The following is a 26566-nucleotide window of genomic DNA, read 5'->3' on the forward strand; positions in this document are numbered from 1 at the left end:
TGTAAAATTATAAGTTGATACAAATAGTAAAAAATAAATAAAGAATATAAATAATTATTAGGACTGTAATAACATAATATACATTGGATAGAAATAGAAAGTGGACTGGAAGGTAGAATCAGCCATATCCTATTAATTTGAAGGTTAATTGGTTGATGACTAATTTTGTTTGATTGTGAAAGTAATCTATAACTTGAGAACTAATTGATCGGAGGATTTACCTCTCTTTGCATTTTGATCTTCAGGATAAAAGATTGCATTAGTTTTTTTAAAATAATAATTATTATTATTTATTTTAAGAAATATTATTGATCAGTGCAAACATAAGGAAACAAAAAGAATCGGAGGCTAGGATTCATTCCATTGATAGCCTTATGCACATTGTCTAACTGAATAGGTTTGTTTTCATGGTTTAAGCTTTCTCATTTTTCGATCTTTGGATCATTTCAATTGTCTAATTCTACTTTCAACATTTACTTACATGAATGTTGAAGGGACTTTTTTTTTTTAGGTGACCTTGAAGTCTTAAACTCCCTTAGAATCACCATTTGATTCACTAAATTAGGTCTTCATAGGATTGAGTATCTCAAGATTCATTATATTGATTCCAAAAGTTATTTAAGAATGAAAATAAAGAATTACACATGATCCTTTAAAGACTAATTACATAGTTATCTTATAGTTATCATGACGTCATCGGTTTTACTAATGAAAAAATGAAAATAAAAAATAAATAGATATTTTTAATGTTTTAGTTGGTGATGACAGACACGATGTCGTTGAGGCTACGAGTGGCCGTTATGGATGAGGAGAGTGGCGACGAGAGATAAAAGATTACTTGACAACTATGTCAACAACGGATACGATAACATACTCAGCATCGAATTCCAGGACTCATATTTTTCTATCGTTGTTGGATGTGTCCGTTGGGAGCTCAACTCCTCCTTCAACGAGCCCCCCACCCTCCCTTCCCCCCCCCCCCACATCTCCCCTTTTTCATGCCTATGCGATAATTGATGTGGTAGTAGGGGGAGCAATAGGAGCTCCGGTGACCCTAGCTTCGGGTTGAGCGATCTGCTCAACGGGTCAGTGATGATCGGCCACCATCTTCATTATAGATGTCGTGACGACTACCATTATCTACATCATCACTAATATAATTATTGAGCGACACTATTATGTAGCTACGTCAATGCTAATGCATATATCGAGTAATCCTTTCATCACTCGACAACTGCATTAGGGTCGATGTAGATTGGGTCATCGGAGCTCTTGTTGCTCCCCCTACTACCACGTTAATTTCAGCATGGACATGAAAAAGAGGAGATGGGGGCTCGTCGGAGGAGTTTTATTCACTACGATTGTCATCAACTAAGAAGGAAAGCTCTAAAAGGCAGATAGGCAAGTGGTTATCAAGCTCCTGATGGATGTATTCGGTGACGTTAGAAAAATATAAATCTCGGAATTCGATGTTGAGTACATCGTCATACTCATCGTCGACGCAATTGTTGAGTAACCCTTATCTCTTATTGTCGCTCTCCTCGTCTACAATAGTCATTCGTGGCTCCAACAGTATCGTCATCTATTATCACCAATTAAAATGTTAAAATTATCTTTTTATTTTATATTTTCGTATGTTCTACTAAATCGATGGTATTAGTATAAATAAGCAGTTTCTCTTTTATAATTATAAAAATATTAATATATTTTTTTTTAAAATATAAAAATCGAAATACTAAAGATAATTAACTATATTAAATAATATTTAATTAGCCCACTGAACAACACGTACTACATGCCACGGTCAATAAGGGTGAGGCTGGGCAGGGATTCTAATTGGAACGTGTGTCGGAACTCTTTCCTGTGGTCGTCGTTTTCTCGAGTCCTCCACTGTTGCATTGCTGTAGAAGAACAAAGACCAGGCCGACGTTGCGTCGAGCTCCAGCGACGCACCGGCTCGGCTCCCCCATCTTCTTCCTCGCGGGGCCCCCGACAGCGCCCACCGTTCCATTCGTCGCCACCGACCAAATGCTGGTGTGCGTCGTATCTGTCGGCCACTCGCCGTTGGGGGAAACGCCACGGCCCCCCGATCGCCATCTTCCTCAGTCCATTCACCAGCCCGGAATTAGACGGGGAAGTCTGTCACCGCAGCATCACCAACCGAGTCCACCTCGTCAACGAGCAGTGCTCCTGCCGTCAAACTGATGACTCACCAACACCTCACTCTGAGTTGGCGTGTAATCGATGGAATCTCTGAGCTTCCTTTCCTGCATAAACTACTATGAAAATACTACATATTTCAGGATTATATATACATAGAGATGAACTCTGAAAAGCAAATTCTTCTCATCTAAAGATTGATAGTTTCTTTTGTAGATCAAATCGCTCCTCATACAGACGTGATTTCTTGTACTTATGCTGAGGTACATTACAGATATATGATCGCACGAAAGCTATTATTGGCGGTAGCTGTCATTGCCAGTTTCTAATGCCGACTGAAACCTCAGCCCGACACTGACGTGCTCTTCTCTGTAACAATAGGCTTGCTTGAGAAGTAAGCAATGCCTCTTCCTCTCCCACTCCTCTTCTGCTTCTTTACCTCTCCTTCCCTTTATATTACGTGCCGCATGCATTAACTTCTGGAGTTTGTGGCTTCCAGTCCTGCAGACGACGACAACACACACTACATTGATCACTTTCCTCTTCCACATTTAATACACAGGTATTAACGTCAGCAGCAGCAGCAGCAGCGATTCCAATCTCCGTCGGCCAACTTCTTATTCTATCCCAAATCCGACATGCTCTCAGCTTCTATTCGCTGCCAGCAACTGCTTCCTTCTCGTCCCAAATCGCTCGTCCTGCCGTTTCCACCGTAGCCATGGGAGAGAGCTTGAAGTGCTCACAGGTGTTTGATCGTGGTTGTGAGGAAGGTCGATGACTGTTGGTGTGTGCTATGTATGATTCTTTTGTTTGGGTTTGTCTTGAAGGACGCAGATCTGGTCGGTGGAAGAGCACAGCAGCGGGAGAGGCAGACGCGGAATGCGGCGGTGGCGGCGCTGAGATGCCCGCGGTGCGAGTCCACCAACACCAAGTTCTGCTACTACAACAACTACAGCAAGTTGCAGCCGCGGCACTACTGCCGGGCCTGTCGCAGGCACTGGACCGAGGGCGGCGCGCTCCGCAACGTGCCTGTGGGTGGCAGCCGCAAGAACAAGCGCCCCCGGGGCGCTCAAACCACACCCGCCGATGCATCAGATGGTCATGGAAACGGAAGAAGCATCGACGACGGCAGCAGCAGCGTTTTCTCTGACGCTTCCAATCTGCCGATCATCCGTCAGCCAACACCGCCGGAGCATTTTGGCGCCGGATCTGAAGAACCGCTCGTCTCGAGCTCTTATCATGAAAGCCCTCATCCTTTCTCTTCATTACCGTTCTATGATTGCACAGGGCAAGACTCCTTCACTGTCGATGATCGTCTCTTTGCAATGGAGACCTCGATGCTGCACCTGCCGGCGAGCAACTTGAGTCACTGGGACGACATCATCGACCTCGTCAACCTCGAACTCAAGCCGCCGGCGCCCGACCGAGTGGATCACACCCTGACTTACTGAAGCATCGGCTGCCTTCTGCTCTTGGTTGCTGGATTTTGTTCTACGATGTGGATGGAGACTGAAGAGGAAACCGATGGGAATTTGTTCTCCGGAAATCAAACTCCACTGTTTGCTTATATTCTGTAGGCAAATCAATTAACACATCTGAACATTCTCAGTGAAATCTCTGAGATTTTGATGTTTCAGTTTGCTGACGCACACAGATCCATTCCAATATTCCAAAGCCATATTACTTGGAACATTCACCAACCAGAAATTTAGCTCTTTTTAAATCAAATATTTTCACAAAGGGAAAGAGAAACAATATGGGAACACCTGAAATGTTTAGTATTACATACATATCAATCTGCAGATGTGTGGTTTTTTGGCTTAGATCCATCTCCCAGAAACTTTTCAGGTGAAACAGATGAAAGAAAGCTTATGAACCAAGCTGTGGAAGATAGAATTCACACCATATACCCTATCTATACACAGAACAACTGCACTTTGGGAGTAACATGCAACTCGCACTTCACGCACCATCAACTTTCGGCGCAATGCATGCTTTCATACCCGAAATGGGAAGCCGAAATTTTGATATATTCTTATTGCACCTCCTCGTCCAGCAGTGACGATTACCATTCCCCATGCTGACCTGCTTTGCACCTGCAGAGCCCCTCTGTAAAGCTCACCGCTGGTTTGAGGGCTAAGATTGTTCCGTTGCGGCTTCTCTTCAGGCCAAGCCACAGAATCCAGATCGGTGGAGTAGTTGGCGTTCGAAAAGATGCGACTGTGAAGAGGGCTTTCGGAGTAGATAGGCGACGATGAACTCTCATGCCCGTTGCTCTGAGCATGCACCTCCAATTCACACTTGGATGCTAGGTCAAGACCATTCTGTCTGTTGCTATGGCCCACAACCAACCCTGAAGCAGTGGTGCTTGGCCATGCAACCGCCACCGTCACATCCTGGCAGTGGAAGTGCTCATAAGATTGAGTGGAGTTGATGACACCCTTAGTCCTACTTGGTTGAGAATCAGCATCATATCTCCACATATAAACATGGGAATCCTCGCTAGCACAGATCACATATTTCCCATTTGGGGCCAAGGAGGCTGAGATTTGGCTGCTTGTGTTGCGAAAGCCTGAAAAAAAGATGGAACAGCATCAGACCAATCAACCTTGATAACAAAATTCGATACACACGGTCCTAGCAAGTCGCAACCATGAATATAGAATACAACATAGTCATTGGAGAAAGAAATGCCGACATACTATAATGAAACTTCAAATGTGTTTCATCAAAGATATCGATGCTTTAAATTGCAACATATAAATAAAAAGTTATATATTTTATTTAGTGGTATGAAACCGAGGGCCGAGTGAGCTGCCTATGACTCTTTAGCAAAAAAGTGACCAACATCCTTGAGTTAAAATTTGCTGAAAGGACATTAGTGCATCTACGAGATTCTTTCAGAAAAGCCAATGACACAACAAAGATCCCTTCTGATTGTGACCATCTGGTGCTGTGATCCTCCATTACAGATTGTTCCCAAGATAATCTGCAACACTGAGGACCATTAAGGTCCAACGCAGAACAAGTTGCTCGTGATTTGGAAGATCATATAATTCATGGAAAAAACTGCTTATTCTTCTTTTCCCTTCTAAGGGTGTTCTTTAAACAGGTCCTATACTCAAAAACTGTCTACATAAGGTAAGATTTCTTTGGTGAGAGCACAGCCACAATGAACACCAGGCCGTACCACGAAGATCTGTGCAAGATAGTCACTCGATAATGCGTTGGCAGTGGCCATACAGCATGAATTCATATTGAACATTGATTTAGAAGATTGCTTTCTCCAGGATTATTTGACAGATGATGAATTAGTGTGTAGATCATCATACAAACAGGCTCAAAGCATTTTCATATGCCAGATGACAGGAAGTTGCTTTTCACCTCTTTGAAATTCAAAAACAAAATCATAAAGATTGGTGAAGTCCAGATCAAGATCTTTTCATATTACTGTCCAGGAAAAAACATAACAGAATTTCCTACCAAGGCAATTACTAACAAAACAACTATTCGGTGAATGTACAATCACAAGTTGATGCAAGTGCACAGAGCAATAACCTTTATGGATGTGAAAAATAGATGCATCGATAATCAAGAATCCGTATTACTTCTTTGATATAAGGGTTAAAAAATAGATTTGGGTGAAAATTTTTGGCAGATTCATATTATTTGGTTCTATCTTAGCTACAGAATTCTAAGATTAATAGAAGGAACAAAGTATAAAACAAAGCATAGCCATAAATGTTGATAATATAATATCCAAAGTCTATCATTTTTTATCACAAGAACAAAAAGTTACATCACCACCAGAAAATATCTGGATCATGTTGATTAAGAAAGGTGGCTGCATAACACCACATATACACTGGACCACAAATCTACATAAATATATATTTCCAGCTGTTCAAGTAGGAATCTTTTTTTTTAATTTAAGAAAAGAACTTGGAGCTTTTTCTGAATTTCCTGATCCTTAACATGATAGAAATTCAAATACATAGGTTCTTAAGTCTCTAAAAAAAAAAAAGGAATATGAAAGATTGAACTCCTAATTCAGATGACCATCAGATACAAAACTTTGGTTATCTCGTGTCACATTATTAAAGCATCCTAAAGTTCAAACTACAAGATCCTACTACATTCTGAATGTGATGTCTAGCTGAGTTTGACCTCATGATAGTGGAGAATAACTAGCATTTGTCACCCCATTGTTGAAAGTCTAGCTTCTTAAAAATTGCTTAAAAATTCAGAGTAAAACTCTCAAAGTTTCGCCATTTAAAGTCTTCATCTCAGATTACTCTCCATCTCGTATCTTATGTTATTCTGACCTGAGGAGGACTCCACTAAACACATTGATGCCATCTCTCCGTTCTGTAAGACTTATCTTGATGAATACATCTACTACAACAGGGCACCTTACATCAGGGATGAACCTGAGCAGCACTTTTCTGCTCAACTTGGTACCTCACTTCAAGTCACCTTTGTACACCCTAGCTCAACCCATGCAGGCAATAGTGTGCCTTGTCATCTACTTCAGAAAAGAAGGCCTGAGTCAGCCTTTGCAGCCTTAGTCCATAAGGGGCCAAAAATTGACCACATCACTTCTCATTTGTTGTCATTTTTTATGTGAATGTTTATTTTTCCTTCATTTTTATCATTGTATTGTCATGAAATTGGATGTTGTTCAGTCACTCTAATATAGTTCATTTTATCCCTTCGTTTTAGTGGATCTTTACCTTAACAGGGTACAATGTTCATAAATTTAAGATAGAAAATCCATAAGCCATCACTGCCAAGATTTACCTTTAAATTTGTGAACTAGTTCAATGCCATTGACAACACGAATTCTTGAGTCTGCTGATGTGATAAGAACTTCAGAGGAACTTCCTGGAACAAACTGTTTAATGAACTATTCAGTTCAATGCCACGTAATAAATGAAAATTTCTAAAAAATCCAAAAAAGTATAAAGCATGAAAAAAAATTTGCATTCACCTATTTGGTGAATTTAATATATTTCTAGATACCTGAAAGCCAGTAATTTTCTTGTGGCTGGACTTCTTTTTCTTCGTTTGTAAGTAAACCTGGTTCTTGATGTGTAGCTTATTATCTAAAGGAAATTACAACAGTCTAACATAAGGAAAAGAAAATGCAAAGATCATTGAATAATGAAGTTAAAAATATCCCAATAGAACAGGGAGACAAATACAAAAATAGATTGGAGAAATGATCTTTATTATGGCACATACCAGATGTGTCGAACAGGTGGCAACTGCCCTTGTGCGTACCCACTAGAGCAGCCTGCAAGTCCCAACAGCTGAATCATATCATCCATATGGACTTTGGGATTTCAAAGCTTACTCAATGTGGAATCAAATTTATCATTTGTCAAGCATTTGCTACCTGTCCATTAGGGGTAAAGCAGGCAGCAGTAACCATTTCATGAAGATCATTCCAATCAACAATTTGTCGATCTGGAATACTCCATATGCGGACTTTCTCATCTAGGGATCCACTGATGAAGTATTTGTCATCTACAGGATTGAATTGGATGCAGGTCACTGGATCAAAGTAGGTACAAAATTGTCATTCTCTAATAAAACATTACAACTTCAAAATACATGATCATTTAAGCAAAACAGGCAATGCAGAGCAAATTTTTGCTTACCATAGTCACTGTGGGAAAATGTTTTCAAACAAGAACTGCTAGACATGTGCCACAGTCTGACTGTTTTGTCCATTGAAGATGATAGCAGATACTGCATTAAGAAGTAGATGCATGTCATTTAGATAAGACTTTTAATCATAACATTATCAGTATCATATTATCTACCAGATGATCAAACATTAGTAAAAGCATTGAGCACCTTTGATTATGCCAAAGCATTATGTAAAAGAGAAAAAAAAAAAAGAACTTTCCACTAAATCTAGGAAAGGCACAAGTATAAATTTTCTGCAGGTTCCGTGTAGTTTGTCTTAATCAAAGATGTACACAAATCATTAACAGCATGATGTACCATCAAGATATCAAGCATCTTTCAAGTGGGAGTCTGAAGCTCAAAAATAGTACAGAGAGGGAAAAAAAACACACTCCAAAAGTGACAAGTTCTGAGCATATATTTATGACATCAATGTTGTAATAGATCTCTTTCCTTTGAAGGCCTATCACTAGCTCTCTAATAGGTAAGATCAAGGTTGTCTTCCAGATCTTCCTTGGAGGAAGCTGCCATACTAGCAGTGAAACCCTAAGCAAGTTACAACTTAGACAATAATAAAGATGTGCATCAGCAATCAAGGAATTATCTTACATTCGATTTACAAATCTGAGAAGAAGTTTCATAGAACAATCAGATGACTTGAAGAAAAAAAGTAGAAAAATAAAACCAAATATCCACTTGTGAAATGAAAAAGATAACATTCAGCATCTCTAGGTCATGAGCAGGCAAACTCAAGTAAATTTGGTATTCCAACTAGAAGTTGGACGTGGTAGATGAATAGGAAATATATTTAATATAGTTGTCTACGATGATGAATTAATAGCCAACGTATACACAAAATTGATGTAGTACGGTAGGATATGTAATTGAGATGACCATTAGAATATGGCATATATAGTCTGCACGAATAATGACAATCAGATTTTGAAGCTAAAGTCCTCAAAATCGAAGCACAAAATATCAAATGTATTATACAGAAGAAAGCCAAAGATTCAACACGAATAATGATTCAAATAACTACAGATGTTTTTAGCATTGCTAAGGCCAGCTAAATACTTCACTATTAGATATTGTTTCTACAGCATGTATACATGGGAAGGCATAAAATGATGTTCCAACACCCATCTAGAAACCACTACTAATTTGCCTTCTACTTTTCAATTGATGATTCCTTTTCATACCATTTTCTTCTCCAACTCATGCCTCTAAATTTTGATCCCATTTGCCACCTATATTCTTGCATCTTAGACATCAGTTCAGATGGAACCTATTGTTGGAGAGGGTTCTTCTATCTAGTGAATCACTTCATATTAAGGGAAACAAGATTAGCTTTAGTGCTCATGAGTCATGAATCATTTTTAAGTGAAAATCCTTGAAAGGTATACCTTCTCTTTGACCCACCCCTGTTGCTTAAAGTCTATTGTTAAACCATGTCTAGTGTTTGGAAAGAAAGGTTACATTATTGAAGACATTCACAAATTCATCAAGGATAGTGTCAGAATGTTTTTCCAACTCTTGAAGAGGATCAGATTATAACATGTTAAGAATCTAGAAATCCTAATGATAGATGAGGAACATGGACTTTCTGCAAGAGCAGAAAAAAATGTCTAATTACTTACTCGATGCTCACTAAATGAAGCTCAACCTGCTCAGGAATGAGCTCATGACCATGAGCTATCCCATGTGTGAATATTGGCATCAAATATGGATCAAAGAATCACATAAATTAAACTTTTTTCTGATAAAGTTTGCAAGTTAACTAAAGTACTACTTTTTCCTGACCTCAACTTGTTTGGAATGATTAATCAATCATTCGTTTGTATTTTTATGACATCATGGACATGGGTGTTGGTGACATATGCTAACACCCAAAATAATCCACATATTAAAGGATTAATAACACGATCTGTAACAGTGATCAGTGAATGCAACAGTTGAAGTGATTATTTGGGCTTAACCAATATAGCTGACAAGAGAAAATTGATGTGTAGAAAAATAAGATAATCTCAAAGAATAAACTAGCCTACTATATGCCATTTGTTGAAGCTGGTAATGCAATTGTATTTCAGGGAAAATTTCATTCATCCATGGTCAATGAGGAGATTAATGATAAATTACTGTGGTCAACCAGAAAACAGAATTGGGACGATCCAAAGGTGCTAACATATTTAGCAAAAAAGTAGAGTTGATAGGTGGCCTTAATATGGGATAATAAAGTTAGATTACTGATAAGCTCCCTCTTTATCTTCGCTAGTGAATGGCAAATGCAGCAGCATTTACTTACTTAGTATATGCAGCACCAATGATCAGTCTTTCTTCTTATGAAGGCTCAATATACCGAAAACCCAGACTTTAAGTTTGTAAAACCCTTTGACCCACATATGTCTTGAGAAACCTCAAACTTATCTATTGTGTTCAATCAACTAGCATTCGGCCTGCAAGTGATGCTTCGTCACGAGTTCCTTAAGGATCAGAATTTCACAAATCAATGTTTTCCCTGGAATTAAATGGTGTTTCATCTAGAGTTAATTAGTGTTTCATCAATTACAAACAATACTAATGCTGATTTTGCTAATACATTAGTAGGCATCATTAACAGGGAAGTTTTACCAAGTGTTGATTAATCAAACAACACTGTGTAGCCACAGAACAACTATTTAACTTTTGTGAAACAAACAAAGAAAGAAAAAATCACCTGCGATTTGGACCATGATAGATCAAGAACATCTTCTGTATGGCCTCTGAAAGAGCAGATGGGCTTCTCCGATAAAGCGAAAAAATGGTCTGGCATCATTAAGTGGTCAGAACTCACAGACCTTCTGCTGTTAGGGACTTTTGCCTTTCTCTTCTTCTCCCAGTGGCTCCCCTCTACACAACTCATTGCCACTGCAGGTTCCGGTGAGCTGTTACCAATTGCAGCCAGAAAAGGATTACAATTCCCATTCTCCCCTATGGCTCCATCTGACAACTCCCCCTTCCTCTCCGACTCAACAACCTCCCATACATGGATAACACAGTCCTCGCCTCCACTTGCCAGATATCGCCCATCCGAGCTAAATTTGATGCTCCAGATTGCCCCATTGTGGGCCTGAATCTCCTGAGTGATGTAAAGACCAGTGAGCTCCTTATATGATTTACCATACTGCCGGACTCTGATCTTTTCAGGGCCGTGGTGGAGGGAGTGCGACCCATCCAGGCTATCATCCGTGGCTGAGCTCGACCTCCTCCCTCCCTTCTCAGACGATGTGTCTTTCTCATCACTGCTCCGCCTTTCCCGGTGATGGTGCCCACCAGAGACCACCGTGCCCGCCATGTTCTTGATGCTCTTGAACCAGCTACCTTTCTTCTTGAACCTCGCGCCCGCAGGATTCCCTGAGTTGGCCCTCAACCCGCCACCAGGGCCCTCGAAGGCGTAGCCGTTTCTCTTAGTGCCGCCGCTCCCAGACTCTTCGACGCTTTGCCGCCTCATGAGCTCCTGTACGATTGGGGACCGGCCGACGCAAATCTCGAACTCCTCCATCGTGAGCTGCCGCCCGGTCCCGACCTCCTTCAGCTTGTTCCACATCCCGTCCTCCCGTACCTCCTTCACCACGAACTCGCTCCCGTCGTCCAAATTCCTGATCGTACATTGCTGGTAACCGCCGCCACCGTCTCCGCCGCAGCTGCCGTCGGTCTCTTTGTACTTTCCCCCAGCCAGCGCCCAAGATCGCCCGACTAGGGGCGGCTTGTTGGTCGCCGTGGCAGATCCAAACGAAATAGCACGCCGCTGCGGCCGTTCCGCAATCACACGATTGGGATCGACGGAGCCATCTGATCTGGATCTGACGATTACAGACACGGCAGGCGGCGAGGAATCGAGGGACGGAACGGATGACCCAGCCTCTGCCTCCCAAGCCCTAGGCCCACCGGAGCCGGGGTCGACGTCGGGGGAAGGGGCAGTGGATTTAGCCCGGGCGAGAGCGGGGTCCCCGATAAGGCCCATCTGCTGGAGGAGGCGGCGGCGGCGCTCCTCGACGGAAGACGGCTCGGAGATCCATACGTCGTAGGAGCTGGCCACCGGCGGCGGGAAGTGGGCGGCGCGGCGCTGGTGGTGGCGGTGGCGATGGTCGGCGTCGTCGTCAGAGGCGGAGGTCGAGGAGCACGACGACGACAGGATCCGATCCAACGACTCGTAGAACTCCTCCTCGTCGCCCTCCTGCTGCTGCGGCGGCTGCGCCACCGCCTCCCACTCCACCGCCGTCGCCGAGCTCCTCATATCCGCGTCCGCATTCCGTTCCCGAGGCTGCCGACCGACACGGCGACCCGATTCGGGGCTCCAATCGGACGTGGCGAGAAATAGTGAGGGGGACGGGGAACCAACACACAGGGGATCGAAGTCCTATGCGATGTCGTCACCGCCCCGCCCCACTCCGTAGATAAAAAAGCAGTGGCTGGCGTTAGGAACAGTTCTCTCTCACGAAGTACATCCACCCCTTCCCAAAGTCATCCCCTTAATTCCATCGTTAATATCGTCCCTCATAATAATTCACACACACACATATATATATATAATAAAATACGAATATTTTTTATAAAAAAATATTATTAGATATATTTTTAACCTGTATTCTTATATATTATAAATAAAAATTGATCGATAAGATTTCGAATCCTCGATATTATTCATCTTAAAATAATAAAAGAGGGTTTAAGATAATAAAAATAGGCGTAAAAAATAAAGCGGAGTACAGAGGGGGAAAGCTGAAAAGGGAATAAATAAAGCACGTTGGATACTGCTGGCATTATTATGTGGGCTGAGAGAGCTCGGCACGTTCTTCTCTGTTCCACTGTAATAAGGTGGCAGCTGCCTTTTTACACACCACTTTCTCTGGATCTTCTATCACAAACTAATTTAATCTTAGCAAATCATCCTTGCTCTCTCTCTCTCTCTCTCTCTCTCTCTCATAATAATGACTGTAGCTGCTTGATGCAAGGCATGCAAGGGTGTTCGCTATGATGGATGGCGCTTTGCTTGCAGTGTGTTCTAATCTCGCTTCCCCGAGAGGCAAACAGGGCATTGCAAATGACTTGCTGTGTGTGATGGCTGTCTTCCTTCTCTCCCTTTCTCGCTCTATCCTTCCTTTTATCTTTGTTTCTTTCCGCTTGTCTGAGCTAATCCGACAGGGCGGACCATTTCCCAAGCGGTTCATGGCGGTGGTCCTCCCAACGCGGTAGTCCTGTTAGGCCCGCAGGTCCCCCCATTCCCTTCACCAAAGGTACCCAACTATTAGCTGTTCCTCCCTTTGCTGGATCAGCCTAGGTAATGGCATCTTTGTTTTACCTACGTTAGGTGAACAAAATGGTACTGCTCACTGACCGCAACAGCTTCACAGGCAAAGCTAAGGAGCTTCTAAGTAGTGCTGTTCCCGAACTCCACCATTTCTTTGTGAGCAGCAGCGATCGAGGGGTCGACGTCGATGAGAAGGGACCATGTCCTGCCCTGTTTGCGGCAAAAGAATCGTTTCAGAGGAACAGCCCCCACAAGCTTGTTGCAGAGGGCAACGCCCGTAAGAGAAGAAACTAGGAATGGCTTGGGCTGATGGCAAAGAACGCTGTGGCGGACCAGATCACAAGAAAAGCACCATGAGAAGGTGTGTGGGTGTTCCTCCTGGGCTGTGGCTTACTGCTTGCATGGATAATATGCAGCCACTCCAATGAACCTGTCTCGGTAAAGACTTCTGATGGAGGTGAAATGCTGCTCTGTTCTCACATTGCCGTGGGAAGAAACGACTGAGCTTAACAGTGACAATAATTGAAGTTGGATTCAGAATAAGAATGACTTGATGAGTACATCTCAAGGCTATATATATATACCATTGACTTAAGAACCATTTTTCATGAAAGAGAAGAAGAAGAAAGAATTAGAATCTTGAAGGGTTGACAATGCTGCACGATGAGGGGCTGAAGGAAGAATTAAACAAACATCACTGTCGTACTGAAATCAATCATGCAAGATTAGAATAAAAGCACGAATGATGTAGTTCATGGCCATGAACGGGGCCATTCCTACTACAGTGTTGAGAATGAGATAGCTTGGAGTCTGGTGAACGAGATTAACAGCCTGATTGGTGGTCGAGGAGGAGGAGGGAGAGGCAGAAGAGGAAGCAAAGGCCACATGCGGCGGATTTAGTAGTACAGACAGCGGGCATAAATCCACCACTCACCATCGATGCACTTCGCTGTCAACTCACGGAGACACCGCCAACCAACCAATGCATTCCCCCCACCCCTCCCCCTCCCTCTGCTGCCTTCTTCCCTCCTCTTTGCTGCAGGCTGCGGTTGCCGATGGCCCACGCGAGCACGTGATGTTCTTCCCCGAGCAATCTTGGAGTCGCCTGCTCGCCCTGGTGGATGGCTGATCACGAGATGAGAGAGGGGGATATCATCACGCTGGGCCCTCCCAGGAGCATGTTCGCATCAGGATTTACCAGATAGAAGCCGAGTCTTCGTCCCACGTAGATGCGACGAACAAACTAGTTGATCAAATCTTTCATGAGTATGATTGATTTCTATCACCTAAATACAGTCGAACAAGCCACACAAGGTTGAATTAGACCATCTCCTAAAGATAAAGATGAATCTTGATCCTGTTTTTGTCGATGAACAACGATCTGATTCATTATTTTGGAGCATCACACGAGAGGCAGAAAGGCATATCATAAATTCATTATTTTCCTTTCAACTTCAAAAGCATTATGCACTGGAAAAAAGGTAAAAGGAGAATTTATTACACTAATCAGACACCACATTCAACCGATCAAAACACTCGCCGGAATAACTTTCAGGGGGCAATGTACATCGCATCAACAAAAGCAAAAAATTGGCAAAACCATTACTGCAATTCTGCTAACCATAGTCCTGATCCTATTGATTTACAGAGCTAAAACCAGAGACCTTCCCGGCGTTAAGCTGCTGAGACGTCGGTAGAGGCTGTGGTTGTGGCGGTGGAAGTGGTACTTGCTGTGCCAAGACACCCTTACTATCACTATGAACGGCTGATACACCTTGGAGCTGTGATGGCTGACCAACTTGAGAATGATTCAGCAGCCATCCTCCTGAAATCTGACGACCATCACCTTGCATCGACTGAATTCTTCCCTGAGAATCCGTCACATTCATGTATCGCTCTGGAACCCCTTGAGCTCGCATGAAGTGTTGGTTCAAGGGTACAATCATCTGGCCAGAACCCCAAAGGCATAGTGCACTGCCTGGAAAACTTGGCATTCCTGCTGAAGCCGGAGAAGGCCCTAATACTGACCCCTCTGCTGGCCCACCTGTTGGCACCTGCTGTGTGTGTGGAATTTCGTAGGGAGCATTGTAATATTGTTCAGATCCTTTTGTAGAATGATGAGCATAACTAAATGCTGCATGAGGAACTACGGCCTGGTTGGAATTTATAGATAACTGATAGTTTGGCAGTAAAGGGGGTTGCGATGGCGGGTAATTTGAGGATGAGGACTGGAAAGCATTCCCTTGTTTCTCGGAAAGCAGTTGATCAGAGACTTGTCGATTCTGAGAACCAGCCTGGCCCAAAAAACTTTGGGGCTGATTAACCCAGCTGTTGGGATGTGGGTTATTGTCTGCCTGGATATCACCTGGCTGGCGCTGTTGGGGGCCATTGAATGGCATTGGCTTCAAATGAAGTGGCACCACCGAAAATGGATGATCATTAGACTGTTGGTGACGAGTTCTTTCATCACGATAGTGATTCTGAGGGTTTGTGCTCGGGGAGAAGCCTGACATTGGTGGTGCACCAGCAATGGATGTCTCTTGCAGTAATAATTGCTTACAAGAATTGATAGATGACGCACTTGCCTCAGTCTCAGTGCCGCCCTCCTTGGTATTGGATTGAAGGTCAGCATGAGCCTCACGAATATGAGATTCAAAGTCTGATTGTTTGAGAAAGGACTTTAGACAGTTAGGAGCAGCACATATAAAGATGCCCTCCATCATTTTGATAGATTGGATCTTCTGAATACGTTCATTGCAGCTGCAAAAAAAGGAAATAACAACAGTCATATCCAGTAAAATCGGTAATAATAAAATCCAAGAATAATGGAACATAATTTTGCAGTGGAATCAATATAAATAGGACCCTTGTTATACATTTTGTGTAAAAGTTTTCTAATAGTTGGTGCTGCAATATTTCTCTCTCAAACAAATGTACAAATCAAACAACCAAGAATATCCATTGCACAGAGAGTATTGTGGCCACACTTCCTAATTTGGAAGCTCATGTCTATCTTCAACCACCAGAATGTATCGTCCAAGTAACAATAAAGATGATTTGATGCATAAAAACTTCAATATTAAATGATAAGATGAATTGGGAACAGAAAGAAGTCTCTCCAACGGCAATGCTCTATAAAAGAGTCCATCAATTGTCTATGCTCATTAAAATAGGCTGGACGTATATTGGGAATAAATGGTGACTATGATAATGAGATGATTGGAAATTAGTAACAACAAAAATATTGTGGTTGATGAATGTTAATACCGTTTAAACATGTTGACCACTAAATTACAATGGTAAACTTGATTGTCAAAGGTAGACCAACAGAAAACACTTGGTTAAAGTTACTGTCAAGTGGTAAGAATCAAACAGTTAATAACTCCATTTTACAATGCATGAAAGAACAAACTATTCCAAAATTTGGATCTTAAATACTATAAGAGACACCAAAAAAACAAAACCCAAGTCCAATGCAGATCGAATAGCCGATTCATAAATAAATAAATAGATAAGCTCAGGTAAAAAGATCTTACAGGCAGCAGCTAGCATCACTTCTTGCACATGTCAAACAGAAAGCATGTTCACATGGTACCTGCAAATATTTTAGGTTATAGTAACAGCACACAGACTATAACCAACTAAAGTTCAACACTATGTTACCCATTTTATTGTGCATGCAAATCATAGTCATCAACAGAAAACAAAAAAAAAATGAAATCTTCAGCCATACAAGCCACCTTCAAATTTAAACCTGTCTAGCATTCCAGATAAAATTATGAGGACTAATTTATCCAGCAAAATGATGACTTCCCAACACTATATATAATGGATGACGAGTAGTATAAAATTAAAAATTTGGAAGTAGAAAATATCAAGGTCTTAATTAGCTTATCTAATTTTATTGGGAATGGTTGCAAGATAGGTGTGTCATCCTCCAACATGCTCAATTTATTGTTGTTAGAATAAAGAAGCTACAGTGGCTGTCAATTACCAAAGCCACCATAGGGGAACAAAATTTTGATCAATTAGATAAGCATCTTGTCAACCATGCAAACACGGTAAAATCGGCAACACAACTGAAAAGAAAAAAAAAGGCATAAAAAAGTGTGCATTCTCCAAATCTAGGAGTTGTTTTTTTAAGCTTCTATCGACATTTTTTTTCTTCAATAAAATAGACTGTAAAGGAGCGGGAGTTTTGCCATATTCTTGAAATACATAAAATGCAGATGTTTCATTCCTTGTTTTATTTTTTTTCTTTTTCTGGTTTCTCATCCTGAAGTCTCATTTAATTTTTCATTTAAGAAGGAAACCAGTGTACAAGATGTTTTCTATTACTAAAAAATTCCAATATTTAGATCAAGTAAAACAGCATTTCTCTCACAATCAAAAGCAAAAATCTCATTGTCCAGCTCAAGGGGGTTAATAGTTTGATGTTTCTTGTAAGTTGCATTCAGTATTTGGATTGAGAAAGGTATCCACGTCATTACGTCAATTTGTTAAAATCCTCTGCATGATTATACCATGTCAACTGCTATACGCACCGAGACTAAGCCCTAAGATACATAGTACGATAAATTATAAGGACTAAAAACTTCATAAACCAGTCATGATAAAAAGTTTCTGAAGTTCATAAAGTTTGTCACATCTTTTATTTCAGGATAAGGCCTCAGAATACATGTCAATTAACTGATTCCAGTGTAGCATTAAGTAGTTCTTACATTAATCATTATAATTCTTATGACTAAGTCCATCACAAATTCAATCTCTAAAAGGAATCTCTAGAAACATCTTCTTCCCCTGGCCAACCAACAAATGTCTAGCCCTATCTTGCAAACAGTCTTCAATGACAGTAATTGCAACATGTGCCTTCATTCCAGCATTTTCTAAATCTGAATCAGAAGTCTATGATATATTCTATAAATGAAAAATCTTGCATAACATGTACAACTCACAGTTCTTTTTTCCATCAAAAACAAAATTCACATTGGAAAGAAGCATCAAGTTCAGCATGCTAACTGAATTATCATAAAACCGGATAGTTAAATTTAGTCAAAGAGGTTAATCATCAACTTATTTCTACAAAGATCCACACAGCTCTATGGGTCCATCAGCATTTTCAGAATCCATAGTGAAATGAATAAGAGTCTATGAGAACAACTTTAGAAATCTGTAAAAAATGACAACTAATATGTAATAAAGTTTTGAAAATAGGAACATCTCATGATGCAATGTCAAAAAGAACAATGCAATGTCCATATTTCTGAAAAGAGAGACTACATCTTCCTAGTTCCAATCTACATTCTGATATTTAATTCCAGCATCAGGACACAAGAGAATAAATCTTCCCACTATTCCTCCTCAATGACTATATTACCCGAAGTGGTAAACCTATTCCTTAATAATCCCAGCATCAACTATTGCAATGTCAAAAAGAACAATTCAATAACCTATCTTCTGAAATTTATTGTGACCACCGCGACACAGGACAATAGTCTTCTCATTGATTCCCAATATTCTAGATTTGTTCCTCCCCAATAGGAAACCTTCTGTGCGGTACTTCTCAGGACCTAGACTCTCCCAGGCCTAACCACGGCTCGTTCTCAACAAAACATATTACCAGAAGGAAGAAACGCGAAGAGAGACTAATAGTAGATAACGGAGATAGAGAAGACCTAATCGAACGGTAGAGACGAGAAGGCGAACAATACCAGGCGGCCGTACATGGCGATAGGGAAATCGCAACGCACGCAGAAGTGAACCCGCTCGCCAAGGTTGCGCCGGGAGCGGCGGCCGACGGTTCGGACGGCTGCGGAGGAGGTGACGGCGCCGAGGCTCTTGGCCACCGGGAGGCCGGCGATGTTGAGGTGGTCGGGGCACGCCACCGTCACCGTGTTCGCCAGCGGGTGAGGCTTCACCGACGCTCCGCCGCCGTCCCCCGCCGATACCTTCCGCAGTCGAATCTGCAGCATCGTCCTCTGCCGCTCTCCTCCCTCGCGATTACGAGTTCGATTGATTCCGGTATGGGTGATTGATGATTCAGGTTTAGTTTCATCTATATAACGTGAGAGAGAACTTTGCACGTGAAATGCACGTGAATGAGAGTTACTATTGGATTCGGATTTGGACGATTAGGATATGTTCGGATTCGACTCGGATTTGGTCGGATTCGATCTAGCCGATGACCACTAATTCGTGCCGGCGTGACCGACCCAATCCACTGGAGCTAACCACGTGGCAGCATTCGAGCGGACCTCGCAGGGGTGTGCCTTCCGTCGCATCCCCTCCACACGCCCTCCTCTTCTTCCTCTTCTTCTTCTTCTTCCCCAGACTGGCCTCTCTTCGCGCATCGGCTGTTTCCTCTCTCCTCAATGGCTTCCTCCACCACCTCATCATCCTCCACGTCCCTCTTCTCCCCCCTCTCCCCTCTCCAAACCCCACCCCGATACAAACATACAAATCCCTCGGATCTACGCCTAGGGTTTCGTCGCATCAGCTTCTTCCCCAATTCAAGAACCCTAATCCCAGTCCCACCCCCCCAAAGGAGTCCTCGCTCGGATCCGATACGTGCCGTGCAAACCGACCGCAAACCCAGCCGCTCCCCCAACGACGGTGGCGGCAAGGAGGACGGCGACCCCATCGAGCGGTTCTTGAAGCGGGACTACTCACAGTGGGGCTTTGTTTCTGACATCGAGTCTGTCTCGATCCCCAAGGGCCTTGATGAGGGCACCGTACGCCTAATCTCCGCCAAGAAGGGCGAGCCTGACTGGATGCTCCAGTTCCGCCTCCGCGCCTTCCGCCGCTTCCAGGCCATGCGCGAGCCGCAGTGGTCGGACAACCGCTACCCACCCATCGACCTCCAGTCCATCTGCTACTACTCCGAGCCCAAGCGGAAGCCCAAGCTTGGTAGTCTCGACGAGGTCGACCCGAAGCTCCTCGAGACCTTTGACCGCCTCGGCATCCCCCTCAACGAGCAGAAGCGCCTCGCCAACGTCGCAGTTGACGCCGTCATCGACTCCACCTCCATCGCCACCACACACCGTGCCGCCCTCGCTGAGAAAGGCGTCATATTTTGCTCCATCTCTGAGGCAATCAGGGAGTACCCAGACCTCGTCCGTCGTTACCTGGGCGAGGTCGTCCCCCCGGGGGATAACTACTATGCCGCCCTCAATTCTGCTGTCTTCAGTGACGGTTCCTTCTGCTACATCCCCAAGGACACTGTGAGCCCCATGGAAATTTCCACCTACTTCCGTATTAACGACCGGGAGACTGGACAGTTCGAGAGGACTCTGATCATCGCTGATGAACGGAGCTATGTGAGCTACTTGGAAGGCTGCACGGCGCCTTCCTATGATAAGAACCAGCTACATGCTGCGGTGGTGGAGCTTTACTGTCATGAGGGGGCCGAGATCAAGTACTCCACTGTGCAGAACTGGTATGCTGGGGATGAGCAAGGCATCGGTGGGATCTACAATTTTGTGACAAAGAGGGGGCTTTGTCAAGGTAAAGGGTCTAAAATTTCTTGGACACAGGTGGAAACTGGGTCCGCAATAACATGGAAGTACCCCAGCGTAATTCTGAGGGGGGACGACACAGTAGGTGAGTTTTACTCGGTAGCACTGACAAAGGATTTTCAGCAAGCAGATACAGGAACAAAGATGATTCATCAGGGGAAGAATACTAGGAGTCGAATAGTCTCCAAGGGCATATCTGCTGGGAAGTCGAGGAATTGTTACCGGGGGCTTGTTAAGGTCCAGCCTGATGCAGAAAATGCTCGTAACTTTTCACAATGTGATTCTATGCTTATTGGTGACACAGCTGGTGCAAACACATATCCCTACATAGAGGTAAGCTGCCTATTTATCGTTATAGATTGGCTTATCATGTCTTGTTTATATTTATTATGACCTGTAATTTTTCTCCTTAATGTGAGATGCTGGATCAAGTTTCCTTTTTTTCTGCAAGGCCAAGCAATTTTGGTCCCTTCAAAGAATTGGAGTTACTAATCTTTTTCTTTGAACTTCCATAAGAATTAGGTGATACCTTTAAACTCTGCAGACATGCATGCGATAGACTTTAAATGGATCTATCTGGTTGATGTTTAATGCAGTTATGGTTATGCATTTATGATTTGCATCTACATGAGAGTTGTGAGTCTACTTGCAAGTCGACAATTTAGAAATTTTGCTTTAATAGTGGAGCCTGGCCTATATTTTCCAAATTGTTCTGATTAAAGTGACTTGCTTAATGTGGTCAATGACAATAAATTATGGTGCATAGACAAATATATGCAACCAGAAAAAGGAAATTGGATATGGTTGTTTAGTAAACAAGAACTGATTTTTTTTATAAATTTTTTATACACATTTTGACACAAAACATAAAGAAGACAATTGGTTAAGGTTATTGAAATTATTCATGCTAGTAACTGATGAGAACATCTGTATGTCTTACTTAGGTTATTTCTAAGTAAAAATGTTTAATGGTGGTAGTGCTTCTAGTGTGATGCATTTTTATTATTTTCTTTTATTGAGCATTATGTAAGCACTTAATTACATGCAGACATCAAAATATACATATGTATTCTATGTGTTTAATTCTCACATCTTCATTGATTTGGTTAGTTTGCAGGAGCAAAATGTGTGTATCATGAACATAGTTCATAAGATTAGGCTTATATCAGTTAGGGACAATATTTTCGAGGTTGGTCAGATCAGATCAGCATGATTAAGATTGACCTAAAAATAATTTTAAAAAATAAAATATGATAAAAATAAGAAATATTATATGCTGAAAGATTTTAACTGCATAGTTAATAAGATATCTAACTTTAAGAATTACAAAATTAAAAATATCAAAGATAATATATATATAAGAGGATGAAAAGTAATGATCAAAATGCAACTTTGTCAGAAGATAATATTAATTGTATTGTATAAAGACATCATCATAGTAATTAACCAGTTACACAAAAAGATGTCATGTATGTATGCCATACAAAGATGAAGGAGAAAAAGACACTTGTGTATATGACTTGAAATAGATGCCATTATTGTGTTTGCTGCCAATTACAACAGGAAAGGAGATAGCAAGAGAAGTGGTGAATAGAATCTGACGCTCTACTAACTATGTTTTTATTTGCTTCTCAAGAGACTTGTCCTTTAGACCTTTTGGTGGTCAGTGTGGTCAATAGAATTGGTTGAATGCTAAATTATGAATTTGTGATCGGCCAAAGCAACATAGTCAGATGTTAATTGGTTAGAGATTGAGATTACGTGTTTTTATAGACTTGTTGTCTTCATTATTTTATGGGGTTTTATTAGGTTTGGTTTTAACCACACAAAATATCTTCTGAACCTGCTAAATTCTTATTTATGCTTGTGCCACCATTGTTTTGGATATTTTTTCCTTAGATATATCTGCTGTCTTAGCAGTTGTAGAACATGTGTTTGTTAGCAAATCCTTTGGAAGTATTACCCAGATGGTACTTCTTTTTTTATTTCAAAAACTCCACAGAGATCTGTATTCTTTAATTAATGGTCCCAATACCTGTGGGATTTTTGACAAAACCATTTTTTGGAAATGTTAATACATACGAAATTCATTCCATTGCCCGTTGGCTACAACAGTCATTTTGATTAGTGCGCAACAGATTTTCTGTTAGGTTATATCGAGGTCATCTGGTATTCTGCATTAAGGTGCTTGTGTTCTATGCATTTTTATGAGGCTGTTGTCTTTTCATTAGAATTTTGATTAATGTATATACATATATATGGCTGTTCCTCATAGTAACAGTGAAGAGTTTCAATTTTGTTACTTTACAGTTGAAGTTTTATATATCCATGTGCATTTATGCTTTGTATCCTTAGCATTTCTGGTGATGAGTAAATATGGATTGCACTTGATCCTTGAGGAAAATAGCTAATGACTACTTGCTATTTCTCTTAAGCCAATTGATTTGATTGAGTAAGCAATGTTTGTCACCTTTACAATTAAGCTCTACATATCCATGGGCATTTATGCATATAACTTTAGCATTTATGTTAAAGAGCAAATGTTGATTGCACTAGATCTTTGAGGAAAAAAAGACAATAGATAATGGCTTCTATTTATAGATCGATTTGGCATCGGTTTGATCAATCTTGATTGTGAATCGACCTTCTTATTTGTACCTACTCTTGCTAGATTATTTGTACCAATTGGCATCTGTTTAATAGTTCTTGATTGCGTGATTAACTTCCATCTTTGTATATACAGTTTCCAGATTATATGTATCATTAAACAACATACTTTCCATGTCTGTAAATTTAGTCAATTGCTTATATTGATAAGTTGACTGTGCATCGACCAGGTAAAGAACCCTACAGCCTGTGTTGAGCATGAAGCAAGCACTTCGAAGATAGGCGAAGATCAGCTCTTCTATTTTCAGCAAAGGGGGATTGATCACGAAAAGGCCGTAGCTGCAATGATAGGTGGATTCTGCAGGGATGTTTTCGACAAGCTCCCCCTCGAGTTTGCCTCTGAGGTGAATGCACTCATGAACTTGAAATTAGAGGGGTCTGTTGGGTAAATATCCTCGTCTCTTAGCGGAACAAAAAGTCAGGACTTCTTGTATACTGTATAGCTTGATAAAAAAGCAGGGTGACTTATGGCACAGAAGTCAATATCGAATGCCCTCTTTATTTTGTTCTTCATACGAGATGACCACGTCGATGATAAATCCAAGCTCAATGTACCTTCTGTTTGGAGATGAGAATGTTGCTCACAAGATTCTACCTGTTTTCCCAGTAAAGATCAGAGCTTTCCGTATCCTCTCAGCTCAAGGGAGATCTGGATCTTAGCCTTTTGTTTTCAGGTATGGATTCTCATCAAGTCTGTTCATCAGCAAGTGATTCATGCACGGTGAAAGTAAGAGGAATTTAGGCCTTGGATGCCTTAAATGATGCTTCAAATATTCAATTGTTGTGTTTGACTACTGTTGCGTTTAATGCGAGCCTAATAAAACCTCTGTGGATTGATCCCTTCACAATTATGCTTCTCTTCTTACATGGTGATGGCTCTTCTTCTTCTGCTAAGAAGCACACAAGGGGGAAGTCCAGCTACGAGAAAGCGTGAGAACATACATGGGAAGTGGAATGACTGAGGCTGAACTGGGAACACGTGGAGAAAGATTAGATTAATCCATGTGTTCTTGAGTCAACTAAATGGTAGGATTAATTGCCTCCTTCGATTTGCTTAATGGCATTGGCGTGGAGTAAGAGACGGTGTGCAAGATTCATGACAATAACTGTGATACCATTGTGCACGCCACTTCTGCTTCGAGGTTGTCGACAGATGTAGATGTCGGGAGGATCCGAAGGGTAATTTTTGGGTCAACAAACGACTTCCAGTCCTCATCTTTTTATCATCGTTTTTTTTTTCATCTACAATAGTTTTGGGTCATCTTTTTTATCATCATTAATTAAAATATTAAAATTATAATTTTTTATTTATTATTTTCGTAAGATAAAATCAATGATATTAGAATAAATTAAGTTAGATTTTTCACCTTCATAATTATAGGGATTTATAGCTATATAAATTTTAATATAAATTTTTAAATCTAAAGATCGAAATATTAAGATCTAACTACTGTGGTAATCTATAATTAACCCCCACTCTCACTTGATGTCTAAAGATATGAAAGGCCATTTTTTGGGAAAGCTTAAGCTTATGATTTTTTTTTTTTATAACATCTCTTATTTCCAAAATATTAGAAGAGAGGTTTTCCTTTTTTACATGGTGAAAATATCCTCACTGCGAGGAGGTAGTTTTAGCTTTTGAGTTTTCTGTCGAAATTTAAATAGACCGAACCAATAAAACCAATTGTAGTGTTTTTGAATAGGGTTATATCGTTTTGTTATTACTAAATTAAAAATACTTTAGTCCTATTTAAGATCATTTCCGTTTTTAAGTAATTCAATTTTTTACAAACATAAACTATTTTATCTGAGAGTTTTTAAGTGCTGTTGAGTGAAAATTAAGAATATTTTTATATATTTCAAAATAAAGGATGACAACTCTAACTCTATTCAAGAAAAAAAAAATCCGTAGAAACTAAATTTTAGTAGGGAACCCTTTTTTAACGGTGTTTTGATTTTTTTTTTCTTAAAGAAAATATAGAAAAAAAATATCATAATCTGAAGGAAAAAAGAAAACTAAAACCTCGGAGCTTTTCCTAAGAAGTAGGCCAGTGAAGAAACTACAGATGCCAAACGTTAGATGTTTCTTCTGCAAGAAAGCATCACCAGATGCACACTCGATGCCACTTACATTGTCAAGGAGGGTTTCTTGATGGCTTCAGAAGCTGTCAACCTTAACCCTGTCCCTAATGCCTACAGGTCAACTCAATCCATCCACATACAGCAGTGAAGAATGATTCCTTTGGTACTGAATTCTCCGATACCGATCTACCGTAGGATGCTGCACAGTTACCAACAAGGCAATGGTGGGGTAAAAGTCCATTCTGATCACCACTGAAAGGAGAAGAGAATTAGACACTACCACTCGATGCAGAAGCAAAGGCAATCTATTCTGACAGCACACATAGCCAGCTAGCCATGAGCAATGGTAAAAATTCATGGAAGGTTTTTGACTTCATCGAAGGGAATAAACAAAGTCAAGCTGTAGAACGGAGGGAGGGTGAGATCCCCAGATCAGTCCAGTGCTTCATGATGGAGAGAGAATGAATAGAAAACTGAGGCCAATGTGTGAGCTCTTCCCCCCAACTTCCTCTGCACTGGAATCCAAAGCATTGTCTGCTCCCACGAGGCATCAGCTAACACAGCAGCTATTTTCTATCTCAGTCCCTGAAGCTTCCCCAGCTTTCCATATAACATCGAAGACTTTGAAGCCAGCATTAATATAAGCTCATCATAAGCTTTCTGAGTAGAAAATGCCCTTCAAGAATTATCATGGGATATCAACTCGACAGAGAGAAACTTTCAGTTCTTGCTGATGCTTAGCCCACCACCAGTCCTTCCTGAGTTGATCAAAGAGGAGAAGAAATTGCAGCTGATACAGCCAATCCTGAGCTTAAATCTGTATGCACCATGTGCTTCATTGCATCAGTAACCTCACTGTGCTCAGGTCACTCTGCAGTAAGATTGCAAGGAGGCCAAGTAAGTTCTATGAAGAGTGACTCTAAATGGTGGCAGATTCGAGGTGTGGAATTTAATTGCTGCACTAACGACAGTAGAGCTGACCTTTATCACGAGCATCCCATCCGGTGCATGTGAGATCATTAAGTGCACTCGAATCACTATGATTAGAGGTAGAAAGATATCCCCAGCACTAATCACCAAGCACCGACTGCAATTAACTCCATTGACTTCCGAGTTCTCTTTCACCCGGACGCTTGCTATAAATGGAGGCGATACCTGAACG

At 41.3% G+C, this 26566-nt stretch overlaps 4 protein-coding genes and 1 long non-coding RNA gene across 6 annotated transcripts; 2 read left to right on the forward strand and 3 right to left on the reverse strand.

Annotated features, from left to right (window-relative positions):
• Positions 1-2407: 2407 nt before the first annotated feature.
• On the forward strand, positions 2408-3793 carry LOC135586923 (dof zinc finger protein DOF1.4-like). 2 transcript variants are annotated; one of them, XM_065092653.1, is made up of 3 exons: positions 2408-2554; positions 2723-2905; positions 2988-3793. In XM_065092653.1, the coding sequence occupies exons 2-3, from the start codon at positions 2879-2881 to the stop codon at positions 3609-3611; spliced, it is 651 nt and encodes a 216-aa protein (XP_064948725.1). In that variant the 5' UTR covers positions 2408-2554; positions 2723-2878; the 3' UTR covers positions 3612-3793. The 2 variants fall into 2 exon arrangements, with proteins under 2 accessions (XP_064948725.1, XP_064948724.1); XM_065092652.1 differs by lacking the exon at positions 2408-2554 and having other exon boundaries at positions 2574-2905.
• Positions 3794-3844: 51 nt separating this feature from the next.
• On the reverse strand, positions 3845-12364 carry LOC135598594 (uncharacterized). Its single transcript, XM_065092649.1, has 7 exons — positions 10568-12364; positions 7824-7914; positions 7559-7716; positions 7405-7456; positions 7183-7265; positions 6961-7054; positions 3845-4732 (listed from the first exon to the last, which is right to left on the reverse strand). The coding sequence occupies exons 1-7, from the start codon at positions 12125-12127 to the stop codon at positions 4158-4160; spliced, it is 2613 nt and encodes an 870-aa protein (XP_064948721.1). The 5' UTR covers positions 12128-12364; the 3' UTR covers positions 3845-4157.
• Positions 12365-14565: 2201 nt separating this feature from the next.
• On the reverse strand, positions 14566-19177 carry LOC135598596 (E3 ubiquitin-protein ligase HAKAI homolog). Its single transcript, XM_065092651.1, has 3 exons — positions 18853-19177; positions 16678-16736; positions 14566-15901 (listed from the first exon to the last, which is right to left on the reverse strand). The coding sequence occupies exons 1-3, from the start codon at positions 19111-19113 to the stop codon at positions 14776-14778; spliced, it is 1446 nt and encodes a 481-aa protein (XP_064948723.1). The 5' UTR covers positions 19114-19177; the 3' UTR covers positions 14566-14775.
• Positions 19178-19452: 275 nt separating this feature from the next.
• LOC135598595 (iron-sulfur cluster assembly SufBD family protein ycf24-like) lies at positions 19453-23835 on the forward strand. The gene is made up of 2 exons (XM_065092650.1): positions 19453-20988; positions 23493-23835. The coding sequence occupies exons 1-2, from the start codon at positions 19513-19515 to the stop codon at positions 23709-23711; spliced, it is 1695 nt and encodes a 564-aa protein (XP_064948722.1). The 5' UTR covers positions 19453-19512; the 3' UTR covers positions 23712-23835.
• A 1913-nt stretch (positions 23836-25748) lies between these two features.
• LOC135598598 (uncharacterized) lies at positions 25749-26525 on the reverse strand. Its single transcript, XR_010481600.1, has 2 exons — positions 26386-26525; positions 25749-26275 (listed from the first exon to the last, which is right to left on the reverse strand). It is a non-coding gene; the product is annotated as an uncharacterized LOC135598598 (long non-coding RNA).
• Positions 26526-26566: the final 41 nt, after the last annotated feature.

Source organism: Musa acuminata, chromosome BXJ2-1 (genome assembly GCF_036884655.1).
Source record: "Musa acuminata AAA Group cultivar baxijiao chromosome BXJ2-1, Cavendish_Baxijiao_AAA, whole genome shotgun sequence".
NCBI lineage: Eukaryota > Viridiplantae > Streptophyta > Magnoliopsida > Zingiberales > Musaceae > Musa > Musa acuminata.

Coding starts and splice junctions, on each gene's coding strand:
- LOC135598594 (XM_065092649.1), bottom strand. CDS start 12,127: ATGAGGAGCTCGGCGACGGCGGTGGAGTGGGAGGCGGTGGCGCAGCCG. Junction 7,266..7,404: donor CCACCTGTTCGACACATCTG/GTATGTGCCATA, acceptor AATTTCCTTTAG/ATAATAAGCTACACATCAAG. Junction 4,733..6,960: donor ACTAGTTCACAAATTTAAAG/GTAAATCTTGGC, acceptor TCTTTTTTTCAG/GCTTTCGCAACACAAGCAGC.
- LOC135598595 (XM_065092650.1), top strand. CDS start 19,513: ATGGCTTCCTCCACCACCTCATCATCCTCCACGTCCCTCTTCTCCCCC. Junction 20,989..23,492: donor ACACATATCCCTACATAGAG/GTAAGCTGCCTA, acceptor TGCATCGACCAG/GTAAAGAACCCTACAGCCTG.
- LOC135586923 (XM_065092653.1), top strand. CDS start 2,879: ATGGGAGAGAGCTTGAAGTGCTCACAG. Junction 2,906..2,987: donor AGAGCTTGAAGTGCTCACAG/GTGTTTGATCGT, acceptor TTTGTCTTGAAG/GACGCAGATCTGGTCGGTGG.
- LOC135598596 (XM_065092651.1), bottom strand. CDS start 19,113: ATGCTGCAGATTCGACTGCGGAAGGTATCGGCGGGGGACGGCGGCGGA. Junction 16,737..18,852: donor TCGCCATGTACGGCCGCCTG/GTATTGTTCGCC, acceptor AAATATTTGCAG/GTACCATGTGAACATGCTTT. Junction 15,902..16,677: donor AGTGATGCTAGCTGCTGCCT/GTAAGATCTTTT, acceptor CTTTTTTTGCAG/CTGCAATGAACGTATTCAGA.